This window comes from Callionymus lyra, chromosome 9 (genome assembly GCF_982586985.1).
Source record: "Callionymus lyra chromosome 9, fCalLyr1.hap1.1, whole genome shotgun sequence".
In the NCBI taxonomy this organism is placed as follows: domain Eukaryota; kingdom Metazoa; phylum Chordata; class Actinopteri; order Syngnathiformes; family Callionymidae; genus Callionymus; species Callionymus lyra.
In genome coordinates this window covers 12,430,032-12,451,016 of record NC_141826.1, presented here as the reverse complement: position 1 = coordinate 12,451,016, position 20,985 = coordinate 12,430,032, and the positions used below count along the sequence as shown (strand labels likewise).

Genomic DNA, 20,985 nt, shown 5'->3' with positions numbered 1-20,985 from the left:
AAGCAACAAGCAGAAGAGAACAGTGTCCAGGTCAACACAGCTCACTGTCCACTGTTTACTTAGTGGGATCGTTACACTAATTAAATACCACTTAAATGAAGTGTTCCTAAATGATGATCTCTCTATCACACGGAGAGTCAACACAAGTAGAGAGAGAATGGACTTGCCTTTATGGTCCAGTCGCTACCGGGTCTGCGAGCATTTCTTACCGGTCTCTGGCCCGCACAGAAATAAGATAAAATATATATTTTTTATTTTATTATTAAGGGTTGATATTTACTGTATAAAATGGTTATCTTTTGAGACTGGATTTTCACCAAATTCATATTAGCATGCGACTATTGACATGTCAAGTCGTAATTTAGGTCTAGTTTACTAAAAAATAAATAGTAAAAATGAGTGGAAAAAAAAATGTATACAGGATTTTTTCTGTGTAGAATCATATTTACCATAACCACACCCACTCTGCCGTGATTCGTCAAGCCTCAAGGTTTGTCACAAAGCATCATAGAACCCGGAAGTCTCCACCTCCAAGGGACTTGTTTTATAAACAAAGGCATAATAACAGCTGTCTAGAGGAGGAGTGGAGCCCTTCTTATGACATAATGGACTCTTGTAACCTCTTATTCGCAAGGATTTCAGACGGGGGAGAATTTAAAAAAAAAGTAATAAGTTCATAACATGGTCATGATGAGGGTCTTATTGCATCTTGGAGAGGAAGACTTCAACATTTGAAACATGTGAGTGAGTAAGGAGAGTTTTCACATCAGTTGCCCTTAAAAGAAAAATAATGCTGACATTAAACCAGTCTGCGTTGCAAAAAAAACTATGGGAACCCCTTCTTTGAAGAACATTACCCCGCAGATTGATGGAGCGGTGGTTTGTGTCATACGTGATGACATCACACGCTGCATATGACTTTTTAAAAGCTTTTTTTATGAGACGAGAAAACGTCAACCAAGCGTCCGGAGGACACTTTGTAGAACACATAAAACATGTATAGTAAAAAAAAGCCAATAAAACCATCTTTGTCAATCGAATCATTGCAAGCATCCCTTCTGTTGTCACTTCCTGCTCTGACAAAGCACCTGACTTTAAACCAATCTAAATAATGTTTATACACGTGCCAATGCCGTTCATTTAAAATGTGTTTGACTATAAATAATTCACTTGTAACTCTACAATGCAATACAACCTTCAAGTGATTAACAAGGACTACCAAATCAACAATTTTAAAATATATATATATTTTTTAATGTATTAATTACAAATCGTTTTGGGACATAGTTTAGCCAAACAGAGATCTCTTTAGATGTAGCCGAATCAAATTCTGTTGGAATTCGTGCTTCTGAATTCTGTTTTTTATCCGTTGCTAGGTGACTTTCGTTTCAACCGTAAAACATCTTTTAAAAAGTGGTTTGTGTTTGCAGTGTGTGGCATCATCATGTAGTAAGTGCCTGGACTTTAAATGGTAGCTAAAACGATTTTGAAAGCTAGAATGTCCGCAATATGTAAAACAACTTACTTCTAGTCGTAAGGGTGTCGTCTTTACTGCGTTAAACAAAGTACCTACGAAATGTGGTTTGATAGGATGATGTGTAGCATCACTCCACATATTTTCTTCTTTTTGAGAGTTCCACTGGTGTCAGCTTTGGTACTAAACCGTGGCCATATTTTACCTGCCATCGTCTGCATTAGACCTCAATGGTCGTCCAGCCATCAAATGCCAGAGATTAAATAGACATGAGAGGTGGACATCAAAGGTCACACATAAACCTTATCGTGGGTGAAGGCACTTTTAGAGCTCTTGGCCGAGATGGCCGAGTCTCACCTTGTGTTTTTGGCAAGAATAGTAAGCCTTTGTTAATTTTTAATGCATTCGGAACGTCGTAATGAGGTCCCCCCTCCCCCCCAATGGACTGAAGAATTGACATGCTCCACAGAGCAAGTGAGTAATTATATTTGTAAAGAGCAATGATACAAGATACTCCCCTCTGACTGGGAGTCATTACACATCATTAGAGAAGTGCAGCAATAGAACTCTCTAACACACACACACACCGAGACACTGACAAGTCGCACACCTTTGCTCTTGATTTGTGCTTCTTTCTTTCATTCCTTAGTCGAAAAGATGACCGACAGAGAAACAAAACTGAAGCGCTCAAGGTCTCCGGCATCTCCAAAGTCATGTTAACTCTACCAAAAATCAACACTTACAAGTCGACACTTGAAAGGAAACACTCCGCTGAACACCACGTTTGTTTAAGGTTAAGTGCTGCTAAAGACGGCAACGTTTATCCATCAACAGCGAGTGAAAATGTTTGACTTCAGAGCGTCTCTCATCCTTTCTTTTTTTTTTTTTCTTTTTTATTTCAGCTCCCTCCGAGTGACGAAAGTGAAGGCAAGCCGCACACTAATGTGCTCATGCAGGCTGAGATCAGTAACAGCTGATCAAGTGACAGCTCTGATCAGATGACAGCAAGAATTCTCTGATGATTTTTTGAAGGGAGTTAAAAAAAAAAAAGAAAAAAAAAAGAAAGCAGCTCTGATTGAGACCGAACCGAGCGGCTGCTGCCCCACAGCGAAGACGGCCAGGACTTGAGGACTCCTTGACCCTGATTTGCCGAGACTTACCACTGTATTACTAACGTCATGGGAGGATGAATCGCAGCTCTACCTTACCATAGAATAGATGGACACATCCCATGTGGCCCACAGTCTTATTTATAAATTATTTAAGGAGATCATCAAAAATAATTTTAATTGTGCCAAAAAAAAACTAAAGTGCAAAGTGATTTTGTTTTCAACCTAGTATAAAAGGCCATCTCGGTCACTTACATCGTAAAAATAAGTAAAAATACAGTTATATCTAAGAGATTTTTCAATTTGTATGAGTTGAGGATGATAAAATAAAACCTGATCAGAAGGATTTGCAGTTGCACTGAAATTAACCCGGTATAGATGAGAATCTTGATGAGAATCCATAACAGCCAGTGGCAACAAATCAACAGTCAATCTTTTTCAGTGGTTTTCTGAGCAGTTTATAATCTGGAACGTCCACTTGAAAATGAGCACAGAGCAGCTTCGCTTAAAGAAAGTCTTCACATGTTTGCGTAACTTCCGCTGGTAGTCCAGTTTAGCTGTAGCCGAATGGGCGGAGCTAAGAAGAAGTTAAAATAGTCTTTTATGAATTATATAATATTAAGATAGAGGATGAATAGATTAAAAGAAATACACCACCCTAGTGGAAATATTTTACATAATATTTGGTTAGAAGTTATATTTGCAATTTCATCCACCTTTTAAAGCTCAAAGGAAAACGTAAAAAATTGAAGCTAATAATTGTCAATTGTTATTCGTAAACAGGTTTTTTTATGTCCGTCTTGTCAAAGATATAAAGCTTTTATTTTGAAGTTCCAAATCAGATAGCTCTTGGTACGATGGTCCTCCTTTGTCTTCACTTAATCAAATGTGGCCCTGCTTGAACAAAAAATGGACACCCCTGCCCTAAAAGGTACATATTATACAGTAAGTATTGAAGGTTCAGGCAAGCATGTTGCAAAAGGCTGCTTTGTCATTGGTTTTATCAATAATTTAATATGTACTGTTTTCCATTCATTTTGAATTAATTTGGAAAGTCAAAGAAACAAACAAAAAAAAAAGTTGGATGAAGGCAAAAGAAAATTAACATTAAAAAAGCAAGCGACCCAATTGTCAATATCTGAGAGAAGGCAAGTGTCCAAATGAGAAGCTGGATAAAGCTACAGAATTTGATACAAACAAAAATCAAACGTACATTGTCCAGGAAAACAGACTTTGAAGCTGCTATGAACAAGCGTTATGTGGCCTAAATAAGTTTATTTTGTTAGGCTCTGGATCATTTTTTCTACTCTCGATAGTGATACATTGACACACTTTTCCTAGACATGAGATCATATTTCTAAGAGCTCAATGATGTCTATACTGTATCTCCATAATGATTTCCCCATGAAAGATCACATCTCTACACAGTTGACAATCGCACAGCCATAGTACAACCTCTGCTTAAAGATTAAAACCATCATGTAAAAACTAAATATTTGAACCCAAACAAATGTTTCAACCTTAATAAGAATAACAAAAATAAAGTTCATAAAATGTCTTTGCATGACATAAAAAGATAAAATGGACTTCTGGTAAATATATATTTTGTTAGGCTCGAGACCTAGACTACAAATTGTCTGCTATCCTTTATGTCTACTAAAGTTTCAGATTAATTTAAAAATAATTGATTATTTTTTACTTTTTTAGAGTTAAAGACAAAACATGTAAGTCCATTTAAATTAAGCTGCTGGAGCTCAAGTGTCTTCGTCTTCAGAATCATCTTCAGACAAAAAAAGGGGCTCGTCTGTAACGTCCATCTTGTATTGAAGCCTCGACATGAGAAATTGTAACGGAAAGTCCATATTTTCAGTTTGTTTGTAAAAGAAGCTTAAAGGCTAACATTCTACACAGACAACAGGAAGTTAATATTGTGAGCACTTCCTGTCTGTGTAGTATATTTGCCTTTTAGCTTCTAACAAAAACTAACAATAAATATTGTTTTTTATCGTGCATTACTCAGATGGCTGATTTACAGTAAGATTATGATGCATTATAAACACAAAGCAATGCTGTCACTAGTGGCCCAGTAGTAAAAGTGCACATTCGCAGTCATGAAACTTACTTTTCAACACAATTCTTAAATCATTTTACTTGCTTTTCTAATAAAGTAAAGAGTTTTTCTTGTAATAATCTTGCAGTGGTTGATCAATAACTAATTAAAGAAATCATCTGAATGATGCTCTCATTTATCCAAACAGTCAAGGATTGAGACGTGAGATTTCCTCAGGAGGATTGTGGTCCATCCTTTGAAGGAATAATTGCTTTTACAGAAGCCAAAGGCTAACATCTGCGGAAGAACGATAGAACGGCCCAGAAACTTGTCATTAAGTGGAAAGAGTGTGATGCTACTTTCTGTCTTGAATATAATCTCTTCAACATGATTACTATTATAACTCCTCGATTATGTTTGAAAATGGATGGAGGGATTAAGTGTTGGTCATATAAAAGCAGAGAGAATGAGGGATTAACGCTCCAGCATCCTGTCTAAGGAGGGCCACACAAACACAAATCTATATTTCATCAAACACTGTGCAAAAAAACTCTTAATACATTCCCACTGAAAGATCTAGCAAGAAACCTCATAAGATGAACTAAGGGAAATGAAATAAAAGAACACATAAAATATGTATAAATGGCATTAACCAACATCCAATTTGTGGAGAGGACGTGGAAAGTTAATTTCTCATTTGAAAAGGGATTGAAAGTTCTTAGATCTTGTGTTTTTGTTTTGGGTTTTCTTAGCATGAGGTTAAAGAATCAGATTGTTGTGTGCATTTCAAAGGTGTTTAGTACATTATTAATGCCACAGTTAGATGGCCCCGGGGACGGAGGGAGCGCCGCAAAGGAACGAAAATGTCGTTTGAGTTCCCGTTTCTGCTCTCACTTTAAACTCATTATCTCGTCTAATTCTCTCTGCCGCCATTATTCTCTCATCCCTTTAAGCAGCTTAATTAAAATAACTTTTTTTTTTTTTCAAGCTAATCGTGTTTTTTTGTGTTAAAGAAATCCACCATTCAAAACATGTAATTGACTTGTTGATTCATTATTAAATTTGAAAGAGAGAATATGTTATTGCAGTGAATATTCAAAGGAAATGAGCATTAAATAAATCAGATAATCTGTCAAATATATATTTATGTATGTATATTAGGGATGTATCTGTGCATCGATACAAATATGAAAGATGCGGCTGCATCAGTAGATTCAAGGTGCATTTGCGGGAAAATTCACGATGCATCGGCTGTATATCCTTTTTGCATCTGCAAATGCAACCTTAACATCGATTTCCGAGTCACCCTAAATGCCCCATCTCCTTTTGTGTCTCAATTTACCATTTGTGTCAAACACAGTCAAATTAAATAGATCATGCCATGAAGTAGGTGTTGTAGGAAATGAGAATTGTTGTTTAATTGCCATTATTTGAGGTAATTTTTTTGGATTGTTTGAACTTTTAATAGGTAAGAAAGCTGACTAGACTAGATTCTCAAACACTCAGTAACTGTATAATGATAACATATCAAAACCCAATAATCTCATAGTGAAGTCATATTGTGAGCAAATTGTTCTTAAATCACATTGTAACGTGAAGAGCAGCGTTTTGTATGGCATCGCATTGTCAGGTAATTTCATTGTACTGTACCATATTGTCCAGGGATTTCAGTGAACCGCATCGTATCGTCAGGTCATTTCGGTAAATCGCATTGTATCGTCAGGTAATTTCAGTGAATCGAATCATATCTTCAGGTAATTTCAGTGAATCGAATCATATCTTCAGGTAATTTCAGTGAATTGAATCATATCTTCAGGTAATTTCAGTGAATCGAATCATATCTTCAGGTTATTTCAGTGAATCGCATTGTATCGCGTCGGGTAATTTCAGTGAATCGCGTTGTATCGTCAGGTAATTTGTTGTATCGTCAGGTAATTTCTGTGAATCGCGTTGTAACGTCAGGTAATTTTAGTGAATCGCATTGTATCGCGTCGGGTAATTTCTGTGAATCGCGTTGTATCGTCAGGTAATTTGTTGTATCGTCAGGTAATTTCTGTGAATCGCGTTGTATCGTCAGGTAATTTCTGTGAATCGCGTTGTATCGTCAGGTAATTTTAGTGAATCGCATTGTATCGCGTCGGGTAATTTCTGTGAATCGCGTTGTATCGTCAGGTAATTTGTTGTATCGTCAGGTAATTTCTGTGAATCGCGTTGTATCGTCAGGTAATTTCTGTGAATCGCGTTGTATCGTCGGGTAATTTTAGTGAATCGCATTGTATCGCGTCGGGTAATTTCTGTGAATCGCGTTGTATCGTCAGGTAATTTCTGTGAATCGCGTTGTATCGTCAGGTAATTTCTGTGAATCGCGTTGTATCGTCAGGTAATTTTAGTGAATCGCATTGTATCGCGTCGGGTAATTTCTATGAATCGCGTTGTATCGTCAGGTAATTTCTGTGAATTGCGTTGTATCGTCAGGTAATTTCAGTGAATCGCATTGTATCGTCAGGTAATTTCAGTGAATCGCATTGTATCGTCAGGTAATTATATATATCTATATATATATGTCTCTGTGAAAGTTAGAAGCAATCCTAAAAGAAAACTTCTAGCTTTCTCTAATGAAAAGTTGGATCTATAATGGTATTTAATGGTCCAACCCACAGAAGATTACACTATAAGATGGTGAATTAATAAGAAACTGCAAACAAACATAAAGGCAGGACATGTAATTATGATTTCACATCATGGTGTTTCCCTTTCTCTTTTTATGGCTGCAGCCTTTAAGACCACTTACTGTTAATTGGCCCATCATGGTCTGATTTCTCGCCGGCCGTGGTTTTATTCAGTTTATAGGAGTGTGTCTGTAATAACAGTTAACGCTTTACCAGTGGGAGATTATCAGACCATGCAATAGTAGTTGACATTATCGCTCCAGTACATGCATCACTTCCTCGCTGCTCATTTTTCAGAATAGCTGCTGGGGAGCTCACCAAGACAGCTGCTCTGTGAACTGTACTTTAGTTCGTTCGTGTTTTCTTCACCTTTTATAGGGAGTTTTGGCAGCATTCATCTGCATTTTGTCCTGTAACTTCTCCTTTTCTATCTTTAAAGCGTGCCCGGTTTTCTTGTATGAGGTGTTCCAGGGGGTGTGTGCATGCATGTAGAATGACATTTAGCGAAATGTGGCAGCGAAGGAAGAAACATCTGAATCATAATTGAAGTGCCATGAAAGAAAAATGATCATGATTCTGTATTAGGTTTACGTGCTCTGGTTTTAACTAGCAGCAGGAGCAGGAAGCAGCAGCTCAAACTCACTGCTCACATCGCCGACGGCTGATTTTGATGCTTAAAAAAAAACACAACGACGACGGAGAACAACCCACAATCAGCTAAAAACATTATCGTTACATATTTCCAACACGTTTTTACTCGATCGGAAGAACAAATGCAGCATTATTTTCTGCACCTCTCAGTGAAGGTCTTAGGGGGGAGGGCAACTCGATTAGGTCAAGAGAAAGGGGGCAAAAGTGGGGCAACAGAAGACCCCCATGAAAATGAAAATATGTCCATTTTTTTACTAAATGCAAACCATATATATCACATAAAACACGAGAAACATATACCAGAATTTAAGCTCCTTATGTTTAACGACGAGGGATTAAAGGGGATCAGAGGAACCCTATGAAAACTAAAATATGTCCAATTTTAATGAAATTTAATTCATATACATATATATTAATAAACAAATGGGTAAATTTCCAAAATGAATTTCAAATTTGACGGAATTTAAAACACATAAAATATTATTCACAAGAAATATTTCCAGGGTAAAGGTGTGCATAAGAACCCCAACAACATTTTTTAAATGTCAAATTTTTATTAAGTTTAAACCATATGTATGAGATAAAACACAATACATATTTTCAGAATTTAAGCTCTTTATTTTCATTGTAAGGGGGCGTTAAGGCTGGAAAAAAAATACAATTAGCCAAATATATAAAGTATTCCACAATAAAAGTATTCCAAAAAAATTAAACCCATTAAATTTTGATGCAATTTAAACCATATATATAAAATAATTCACAAGAAATATTCCCAAATTCCAGCCCCAGTTGTTAATTCTAGGGTGTCATAAAGGGGAGCAGAAGGCCCCCATGAAAATTGAAATATGTCCAATAGCAATTATATTTTAACCACATTTAAAACAAATTAAATACAAATGATTTCCACAACTCATTTTTACAATTGTAAGGCCCTTAAACAATCTGAATTCACACCTAAACTTTTGGTGTTATTTGGTTCAAAACTATTTTTTTTGTGAAAATTAAACACCTTGTATTTCGGCTCTAAATATTCCTTTGAACTGGGTGACAAAACTCTTCTAATTAGATTTAATGCCAAAGTATGAGTTAGAGAACATCACCCAACAATAAAAAATATATATATTTTCTCAGTCCAAAATTCTGAACAAAGACGCACAGTAAAATCTGTATATACTGTATAAGGGTACGCCTTTGACACTAATTCAACAATTGAAGATGTATTTAATACATGAAATATTTGAAGCAAAAACATGCCATTGTGTGACCTTTTTTTTTTTTTTTCAATTTTACAAAGACATTCACCTCCCACTGATGTATCCGATGTGCCGTGGACTAACATCAGACCCACACACTTTTGTGAATACAGAAATGTGTTCAAAACTAAGGAGTTTATACAACATCGTCATTAAATAGAGCAACAGGGGGAAAGAAAAATGTAAATGAAAGCCCTGTTCAGTTTAAACCCTCATGAACAACCCTCCGTTTCAACATTTTACCTTCAAAGGCATAACTTTTAATGAGCAACACAATCTCCTACACATGCTTCAAAACCTCCGTGTCCAATCAAAGAAAGAAGAACATTTTAATACACTTGATTAACCTTTGACATTGTCTTTTAATTTTAACTTTTTTCCATTCATCATTGAAGTGGATGGAATTTTCTCTATGACACATTAATAGAGTCATTTTTTTTTAAGTAAGCAAGTAAGTAAGTAATATTTATTTATATAGCGCTTTTCGAGACCAGGGTCACAAAGCGCTTAAACAATCAAAACAATACTCAAAAAAAGTACATACTTTAAAGATCAAGATAATACTGAGAACAACACAGGAGTTTGAGAAATTCAAGGAAAAGCCTGAACAAATAGAAACGTCTTAAGGTGTTTCTTAAAGGAGTCAGTAGATCCATCAAGCGTAAAGAGAGAGGAAGATCGTTCCAAAGCTTAGGAGCAACAGCCTGAAAAGATCTGATCCAAAACATGACATAATACTCTTTATTCTCTTGCCATTAATGAGTCAATTTTCAATAAAATACAAGCGTACGTTTCCATTTTGATGAGAATCCAACCGTTGATTAAAATTGCTCGGATTATCTTTGATATAAACTGGCAAAAAAAAGACTATAAAATAATCATCATTCATTAAATATGTTAAGCCTTTGATGTGGTAGACACACCGTTAAAAAAAAGTGAAACGCAAAGAAATCAGCTGCGTCAAAGAGATGGATGGCATAGGTACAAAGACCGTAGTGTTCTAACAAACTCCATTTTGTGTTGCTGCAGCTGTTTCCATGGAGCTCGCTCTGCTTCTATCTCTCTTCCTATGCCACTCCAGCCCTTCCTACCCAAACAGGCATCTGAAAGAGGATTCAGCTGCGTGAGTGAATCTGCCACCAAAAAAAACCAAGTCAGACAGAGAAGCGTTCGTCCTCACAGACTGTTCCCCTCCACTCCGTCCTTTTCTTTAAGTCATTTTTCATCGCAACATTTTCCTCGGCGTATTCCCGAAGTCAACAGCAAGCAGAGTCGATACTTTTTTAAACGCAGGAGACTTTCTGCTACATTCGTATCTGCGAGGTGGTATTCAGGAAATAATGTAAAACTGCGGAAAATGTCCTTGAAAAAGCAAAAAAAATGGGACTCACCGAGAACTCCGACACGGTAGTTGAGCGTGATCACGATGACGTTTCCGTAGCTTGCCAAAACACTCCCATCGATCATGTTGCCGGTGCCCTCCATGTAGGACCCTCCGTGGATGTACACCATCACAGGTTTGGCGCCGGTGTCTCGTATGTCTGAAAGAGGGCCATCATTAACACATTCGCGTCTTTTTCTTACGCCCACTCCTGTAGCTCAGCTCAGATTCAGACACTCGTAGGCAGAAACAAGCCGATAATCACCTCCCAGATACCAGCGTGAGGAAACCCTTAATGGGAATGGAAGATAGTGAATCTAGTCTTGACGGGAAACATGATGAATGTCCAGATTGTCGAGGATACTTTTTAATGAACATCAGGCCAACTATTATTAAATATAATATAATATTTGTCTTCCAGGATGCAGGATCCCTCCGAAAAAAAACAAGAGATAAATAACAAAACAAAGGAAAATAGGACGATCAGGAAGACAAATTATTGGGTTTGAAAGCGGTAGGGAGGGTAGGAACTAACTTTAAAATACAATCCAGGTCTATTTTGATATCTTGTAAATGTTCCACTGAGAAACTACGATGGCCCACATTTGTGTCTTTGCATGTCAGCAGAAATGCTACACCTTTTCTGCCTCAAGAAAAAGAAAGAAATGAGTACTGTAAAAAATGTGATGTAAACTAAAGGGTGAATGAAGAATTGATTTCTCTTGAAATGCATTTATAAGGTGACTAGATACGTTTTTTGAACCAATTTGTGGTATGATTTTCTAAATCATCACTATTTTAATACAACCATTAGACAAAGCTGACTAAAAAGGTCCAAAACATAAATTCATGGTAAAAACTTAATTTAGACATTCAAGGTTGTTTGATTCAGGCAGCTTTGTGTTGTCGTTGTGTGTAAATGGGCGATTGTTGTTTCTCCAGCCCCATTCCTGTAATAGTAGAACCGATGTACTTTCCTCTTTTTGATAACCTGAGATGAGGTCGCTGGACATTTCCAAAAATATTATTGACATAAAAAAAATGATGTCCAATGATATCAATAGCCAATTCATGTTGCCTGAGCTATTATGTTAATATATATAATATAATGACTATTTATTTATATGTCTGCTTTCTTTATATTTTCTATCCCTTCCTTTTTACTCCAAGACTCGCCACTGATGAACCGTCTTTTCTCCTTACCCCATTTACCATTTCCCCCCTTTCTAGCCTCTCTTTTTTCTTTCTACGGTGAGAGATGAGTAAAAAAACAACAAAATAAATATACAAGAAATTAACCTAATTAACTTGACGTGAATGATAAAACGTATATTTAGGAGTAATGGGCTTCAAATGTGTTGTTTCAAAAACGTCTATGCTGCATCATGTACAACCACATTTGGTATAATCTGCTGGCATTACTCATGCATCCCATCAAATTAGCATGCAGAACACTCGTGCGCGACTATTGTGTATTTTGTATGGGACAGATTTTTCCTTTACGGTAACCCCATCAGCACAGCCGAGCCTCGAATCACACTTTCTTTGTGGTGGTCTCTTGGTTATTCATTGCCCTGTTATGTTTGAAAGCAATAACTCCAATACAATATGCTCGTCTTTGAGGTGGTTCTTTATCCGACTGGTATCTGGGTAGGCTATACACAGAAAATATGATTTATAACCGACAATTCTTTATGCACACGCTTATCTCAGACAAGAGAAGGAGGAGATGCATGAGGTACGAAAGCATGAAAAGTACAGTCGGGAGAGAAAAATGGAGCTGGAGAGAACGGAGTGATCTCCGACACAAACTGCTCAGACAAATGGGCCACAGATACATAGAGAGAATGGCAAAGAGGGAAAAAACAGGGGCAGAAATAAGAAAAGGAGATTAGTCATGTCGGTGTTATCAGTCACCTCTTTTGTTGATTCTCATCATGTTTCCATGACAACGGTTAAATCCCTATGGGAGTGTGATACTGATGCGACTCTTCGCCATAATCTACTCATTGACACGGTCGGAGGTGGGAGGAGTCTCATGTTGACATCATGAGATGACTACGTTAACATGTCTGGGGAATTTAATGTCAAAAATAATTACGAGGATAAAAGAAATTGTAATATCGAAGGACGTTTTCTTATAAACTCTTATACATCAAAGCCCTGCTGTCTACACGTTGTTTTGTAATCCTCCATTGTTAATAGAGAAAAGTAAACATCAATACACATTTTTTTATGAATCAAAACATGCAACACGTTTCAAAAAAAGCATCGACTGCAAATAAAGATGAACAAAGTGCTATTGCTAATTTGACATATCTCGTCTTGGAGGGTAGCCAAGAGAAATCCTCAAAATCTAAAAAAAAACAATTTCTTCAAATGTCCAAATCCATACACAATATATATACATTAAATCAATAATGAACAGGGTTTTTATTACCTTTTGACTTTTCCGTTCCTCTGACTAATACAAACATCTTCGTACATTCAGCCGGCACAGCATTTAGGGCACTAAATTGGCTCTTTCAAGCAGTAAACATGAACTCCATCACTTGCATTTGTGAGGGATTGGAAATGAAAATAGCGTTTGTGGCTCTGCATGTTCTTATTTCATTTGATTTCTAGCAGTTGCTCCCTTTAAAAAGTCAAGGGGTTTTACAAAAAAGCCTTTCACAGTTATTTGGTGAAAGAGGCAGGTGGACAGGTTTCACTGATTTTGGACTTGGAAACAATAAAGAATGATAAAATCCAACTTTAGAGTTGCCTGAAACCAAATTTGAACTTGAGACCTATTTACCATTAGATGGCACCTTTGGCCATTAATTTTGCTTCCTGCTATCTTTATATGTGTCAAAATAAACACAAAAGAGAATTTATACAAAGCAACAAATCAACGACTAAACACATCAAAATCTTTACTTAGTTTCAGGACTTTAAGTTTTTGTTTGTATTGTTAGTTTTAGGGTCACAAAAGATTGGGTGAAATCCTTCAAAACCCTTCTAGATCCAGATGATGATCCTGTAAACCAGCAAGATCCGGAATTTGTCCCATTGTCACCACACCCTGAACATTTTACTGAAATAATACTGAAATAATGTTTTGCTAACAGAAAGAAGGTAAGAATAACGCAGATGACATCCTTGGCGTCGATTGATATCACAAGGAACCTGGTTACCTGACCTACTGCAGATCAGATATTATAGAATAACACCTGCTTATGGTTAGTAATAAAGGACCATAATAATGGTGTTTAATGAAACAGCTGATTGCTGATGATGTTGTATCATGATACACTGTCTTCACATTTAAAGACCACTAGATGGCACTCTCTGCTTTTATCGTATTTGGCTACGAACCACTAGCTCAATGTTATCATTTTGTAACAGCACCACCTACTGAGTTATGAACGTGAGCCACTGTATCATGACACCTCATCAGCTATTTCATGATCAATGTATCATGATACAGTGTCTTTATTTTTGAAAGGCTACAAGGGTACAACATGGCTCTCTCTAAATGTATAAACATAGGCTATAATCTACTTATTAATTTGAAACTGAGGGGGGCCATCTAGTGGCATTTCAAAATAAAAGTATCATGATACAGTGTCTTCATTATACAGATGTTTCATGAGGCCTCATGCATCATGATCAATGTATTACCAGTTTGTTTGGTATCTATAAAATTCAACTGGTATGAATCTAACCATTTCTACCAACATATAAAATTGATCCCCTTTTTCTTTTTAACTATTCTATGGTCCTTATTGAAGTACAATTAATGCCAACGTACTGCATTCCCTGTAGAAGAAGATATTGTATTAATAATACACAGATTGCATAGGAACAGCATGCACTGATAGAGCAAATAAAAAAGGAATGATGAACAAAATATGATTAAATCATGGCAGGATAAATAATGCAGAATAAACAGTGATAAAAAAGACAAACTTGAATAAACAAGTTTTGATACAAGACTCCAAACAAATTCATATATTACATTTTCATGATTTTGGTTGTTTTGTTTCCAACTGTCTTTAGAGATGCAAAGTGGATTTATCAAGCAGGAGAATTGAACAATTGAATGTTGTTTCTTACTTCACAAGTCTTTGCCTCAAACTCAACCTAAAACTGTCAGTGTACGTCTCAAGGCTCACCATATGCATTTAATAACTTCAGGTTCAAAGACTACTGACACTGGATCAATAAAATACATGCCAAGCACTCAAAGAACCATATCAGATTTATAAGTATATACTTCCCTCTCTTTGAAACTTTAAAGTAGCTGGTGAAACATAAAGTGACAGCTGACAGTCCACAGCTGGACAAAACAAGTGATTGATTGACGAGTTAAGTGCAGCCACGACCCTTTAAGAAGCTGTTTAGTGTTTAACTTTGCCATTCAACAGGCTGCTCTACAAGAAATCAGATTTAATACGTCAACCATTAATCACACAAAACGTGTATTTATGTTTAAAGGCCCGAGGGCCGAATGCGGCCTGATAAGACATTTTACGTGCCGTATCAGATGGTTGGCTGTAAATCAAAGTAATGTAATGTTCATAATGATATAGTGATGTCAACAAACTTTCAACTCATGTTGAAGGAAATACATTTTATGGTAAAGGGGGACAAAAGCGTTTTTGCTGAAATCAGCTTCCGATATTAAAAATGTGTAATTAAAAATTATAATTGCTCTTTTATTAAATAAACGTGTCAAATTAAAGGGCAACCAATAGGTTAATATAAGTATATCTTTATCTTGGACCTCTATTTTACACATCAGTATTTGTATGTTTGTCCAAAACTCTATAATAATATATATATCATAAAATATTATATTTATATTTGAACACCCTGCTATTTTGCAAGTTCTCCCACTTAGACATCGTGGAGGGGTCTGAAATGTTCATGGTAGGTGCATGTCCACTGTGTGAGAGATAATCTAAAAAGAAAAATCCAGAAATCAAAATCTATGATTTTTTAACAATTTATTCATGTGATACAGCTGAAAATAAGTATTTGAACACCAACGTTAATATTTGGTAGAGTAGCCTTTGTTTGCAATTACAGAGGTCAAACGTTCTGTAGTTCTTCACCAGGTTTGCACAGACTGCAGGAGGGATTTTGGCCCACTCCTCCACACAGATCTTCTCTAGATCAGTCAGGTTTCTGGGCTGTCGCTGAGAAACACAGAGTTTCAGCTCCCTCCAAAGATTTTCAATTGGATTTAGGTCAGGAGACTGGCTAGGCCACTCCAGAACCTTGATATGCTTCTTATGAAGCCACTACTTGGTTTTCCTGGCTGTGTGCTTTGGGTCATTGTCATGTTGGAAGATCCAGCCACGACTCATCTTCAATGATCTGACTGAGGGAAAGAGGTTGTTCCCCAAAATCTCACAATACATGGCTGCAGTCATCCTCTCCTTAATACAGTACAGTCGTCCTGTCCCATGAGCAGAAAAACACCCCCAAAGCATGATGCTACCACCCCCATGCTTCACAGTAGGGATGGTGTTGTTGGGATGGTACGCATCATTCTTCTTCCTCCAAACACGCTTAGTGGAATTATGACCAAAAAGGTCCATTTTGGTCTCATTTGACCACAAAACTTTCTCCCATGACTCCTCTGGATCATCCAAATGGTCATTGGCAAACTTAAGACGGGCCTTAACATGTGCTGGTTTAAGCAGGGGAACCTTCCGTGCCATGCATGATTTCAAACCATGACGTCTTAGTGCATTACCATCAGTGACCATGGAAACGGTGGTCCCAGCTCTTTTCAGGTCATTGACCAAGTCCTGCCGTGTAGTTCTGGGCTGATTCCTCACCTTTCTTAGCATCATTGAGACCCCACGAGGTGATATCTTGCATGGGGCTCCACTCCGATTGAGATTGACCGTCATGTTAAGCTTCTTCCATTTTCTAATGATTGCTCCAACAGTGGACCTTTTTTCACCAAGCTGCTTGGCAATTTCTCCGTAGCCCTTTCCAGCCTTGTGGAGTTGTACAATTTTGTCTCTGATGTCTTTGGACAGCTCTTTGCTCTTAGCCATGCTGAATGTTTGGGTCTTACTGATTGTATGGGGTGTCTTTATGCAGCTAACCACCTCACACAGGTCCATCTGATTCAGGATAATACAGTGGAGTGGAGGAGGACTTTTAAAGGCGGACTAACAGGTCTTTGAGGGTCAAAATTCTAGCTGATAGACAGGTGTTCAAATACTTATTTTCAGCTGTATCACACGAATAAATTGTTAAAAAATCATAGATTGTGTTTTCTGGATTTTTCTTTCTTAGATTATCTCTCACACAGTGGACATGCACCTACCATGAACATTTCAGACCCCTCCATGATTTCTAAGTGGGAGAACTTGCAAAATAGCAGGGTGTTCAAATACTTATTTTCTTCACTGTATATGAGAAAAGTATCTTAAGCCCCGCCCACTGAAAACACTTTCTGGAGACTAAATCTTGTTGGTCTCTGCTCTGATTGGAAGCATCGAGGTTTGACACCACGCCTCATCAGCCCCCAGAAGTGTCCACCTCCAAGGGACTCGTTGAGTATAAAAAGCGGGGTGTGATTTGATACGGGGGGAGAACCTTATGAAGTAATAAGTTCAAAACATGGTCATGATGAGGGACTTACTGGATCTTGTAGAGGAAGACTTCAACATTTCAAACATATCTTTAACAGCCTTCAACTATTGACCCCTTGCCCAAATGAATCAAACAATCTGGACACCGAGGCAAAGCATACGGCAAACCATGTGTGTGTGTCGTCCTCTGTGTCAACACGGGAGTAAAACATGGATGCTGTCAGTGTGCGTCACTGAAGTGGTTGATAATGCTGTGATGTGACACGACAGCCAACCTACTTGAGGAGTCGTGTTGAGCTGTGCTTAACTGTCCGTATCCGGACAAGTTTATTACAGCTCATGTTTATTGTATCTCGCAAAAACAGCTGGTTTAATTACGAAGAATTATGCATCGACTCATGCGGTCGTTTCATAGTGGCAGAACTCTGAATGTCACAGTCAGTTTTATTAATATTCCCTTGATGCATTTGCAAATGGACCGGCTGTGTCCGAGCCCTTGAGTGGAGAAAACAAATGATATTGGATTGACCTACCAAAAGATGATCTAGAGAACGAAAAAAACAACCTTCGCGCAGCTGTTGCTATTTTAAGCAAGTTGAGTTGCAGAGTTGGCACATGGTCGGGAAGGATGGGTTGTTCGGAAGGAGGGCACCTTACACTTGATAACTTCACAGTTCTGCTGAGAACACTTGACATTTCTACGATCTACTTTGATAGGTTAGGCGAGTGAGAGAGACGCGTGTTCCTCCAACTCGAACCCGGACACGGCTACGGCATATGTAATGACCTTTGTGTGAAGGTGACTTCATTCACCCGGAGAAATGTGTTTGTGTGTTAATGTCAACCGGTGCGAAAGTGTATATGTAAGACGACAGCAGGAATACAGAGCTGGGCAAAGACCTGCTTGGAATAGACATGGGTAGGAAAGGACGTTCCCTCAGGGTTACATTAGATCTAAAGCAGAACATAGAAAATGCAGATTGCTAAGAGAAAGAAACGTCGAAAGAAATATCTGCCGGTTTGCCAACCTTTTTTAAAGTGTTAGCAAATGTATTGCTATTTATATCCATTTCCACCTGTGCACTCTGTATTTAAATCTGTCGCCACTGATGTACGACTGATATACATCTACCTTTATTTATGCTAGCTTAGTTCATTAAAACTGGCCCCCGGGAAACACCTGCCTCTTCTCTCCTTGGCTTCTGTCACTAAATACAAACTCTCCTTGAATAAAAGTTTTATCCACAGATATGAGTGGCTGTCATTATAACGATGGTAAGACTCGCATTCAATACTTCTTTTAAAAGTTTATAGAAAAGCTGCTAAAACTTTCTCAGCAAGCTTTTTATAAAATTAACAAGTCAAAATGATCCATTCAAAATTACATAAACGTGTATTTATTCAAAAAATTATCGAGAATATTTTACATGCTTGATGTTGATGTACCTACATATCCACATGAGCCAATATTGCACAACAAAATCAACTATGTACATTTTTGTCATAACCTGAGTTTTGTCTGATGATTTGCACTCAATCGAATAATAGGTTTATTGTGTGGCTATTGATGAGCTTATATTAACAGAATTAAACAGAACATTTATTTATTCTATTTATACTATATTGTACTATTTTTAACTTATCAATACTTAAATTACACTTTTTATATATACATTCACTCAGATGTGTTTTTTAAAGGTTTTCTGTGCAATGACAATACAAGAAAGACTAGTCTAAAGTCTAGTCTGGTCTTGTCTAGAATTGAAGACAAAACAGGCTTGAAAAAAGGGCAGATTTTACTAGTAAAATATAATTGATTAAATTCAAAAGACTTCATTTAAACCTAGCACACACTTAGTATTCATAGCTACAGCACCAAAGGTTTTTATGCAAGTTAAATTTGAGTTTTTTAATATTATTGATTTTACCCATGGACAATAACATTGTATAACTATAAAAAGTTGATTCACAAACATATGTATGCAGTCTCTCTATGAAGTTTTATTTTATGTTTATTTTTATATTTTTCTTTACAGCATGAGAACAGTAGCAGTAATAACTCACTGACAACCAATAAAAACCTTTACAAGCAGCAGTTCTTATCTCAACCTGTCCCATGATAGAGTGAAGGCATAAATGCTTGATAAATCGATAATTGAATGCTTAAAAAAAACACGTTTAACTGTTCTTAAAGTTTTCTATTGGAAAGTTGTTTGATAAGGACCAACATCTGACCACCCCAAGTATGAGTAAGGACAAGTGGTTGGTAAGTAGTAAGGACCAGCTTCAGAGAGAATAATCTAGAGGAATATAGAGAAGGGATTATGTGGAAGAACGATCTGTTCCACGCAGAGACTGCCTCAAACATGCTGAGGGGTTTGCAGGATGGATCTCATCCTGGCATGATCGTCTTTCGTGTTGGTGGCTTGGACACCAGCTGCCTTCAGCCATCCATGTTTGTGTGTGTGTGTGTTTTCTGTGACACTCACTTATGTGCACAAGCATGTTTGACTGATAAGAGTCTGAACATGCAGAACTGGCGGAAAGACATAAGAACATCAATATTTCATCAAAGCAAGAAAACAGAGGCAGCAGCGACAAACGGCTCGAGTGGCGCAAAGATTACTCCTCGACATCTCTGCTTGACCCTTTTGGATCCTTTTTTACATTCCTCGACACAATCTTGACCTGCCTCTTCTGACACGAGTAGCGTGGATGCAAAGCTGGTTCATTCATGAAATTCTTGGATACATATCATACTTTCTATTAAAATTGTTAAGATACTATAAACCTTATGTGATTTAATTGTGAGTGTGTATATTTCTAGTTCAAAAGTTCATATTTTCAAGTTGATTTAGCCACAACTGTTTCTAAAATGAAATCAATGGGACATGTTCTATACATTCTAGACATTTTCTGCATTTGATTTTGTATCACCCTAACATCAGCAATGACAAAACATATATATCGGCCATTCTAATGATATATTTTTAAAAACAAAAACATTTTTTATGATAAAGAGTTTGGAGATCAAGGGAGATTCTGATGGTTAAGTGACGATAAGTTTAGGTGTATTTCTTGTGCTTATCAGATCCCAAAGAAATCAATCCCACAATTCTTCCTTGACGCCCATTGCTGTATGGTAGTCTGCTGCATCCAAGCTGAACCAAGAATAAAAAGGAGGGAACCGTTTAACATTAAATCATTTTTGTGAGTCTAATTAATCCAACAATAAACCATTTTTCATTATATACCGCAATAAATCTTAAAATAACTAGATAAAATATGCATAAGAGACTGGAATACTTTTTGCTTCACCGATTGCCGTACACAAATGATGCATTCAGGGGCGAAAGAATTTTAAAAGGAAATGAGAAAACACACAATAACTTAACAGTATTTGTGCCAAATAACCAAATAAAATATATTAAATGTATGAGCTTTCTAACAACTACACATAAGTAAACCTGTGGCCTCCAATAGATACTAAGGAACAAGGAGGTACAGGTATGTACTCTAAGGAAAGACGTTGCAAAAGTCTACTAAGAGCTTCTTACAAAGCTTCTTAGGCTTGATCTTGAGGTTCTCCAAGGAAGGCAGTTAAGTGTCTCGGAAGCACCTGTATAATATTGTTCCTTCTTCGCTGAAGATATCGCTAAGAGCCTTCTTAAGTCCTTAAGAATGATAGAATCTAGGAAAAACGCCCAATGACGGTTATATGGTTGCGTGATCGGATGCATTCTATTTATTTTGGCCACAGCAGCAGCCACAGAAAGTTGTCAGTCCTTTGAAGTAGCTC

The 20,985-nt window shown here is 37.1% G+C and overlaps 1 protein-coding gene across 2 annotated transcripts in view; it reads right to left on the bottom strand.

Annotated features, from left to right (window-relative positions):
* Positions 1 to 20,985, bottom strand: part of nlgn3a (neuroligin 3a) — a 207,340-nt gene that overhangs the window by 121,587 nt on the left and 64,768 nt on the right. For both annotated transcript variants that reach the window (XM_087799797.1, XM_087799798.1), the window contains one exon: positions 10,598 to 10,747. In XM_087799797.1, the coding sequence (XP_087655923.1) occupies positions 10,598 to 10,747 (150 nt within the window). The remainder of the gene's footprint in view (positions 1 to 10,597; positions 10,748 to 20,985) is intronic.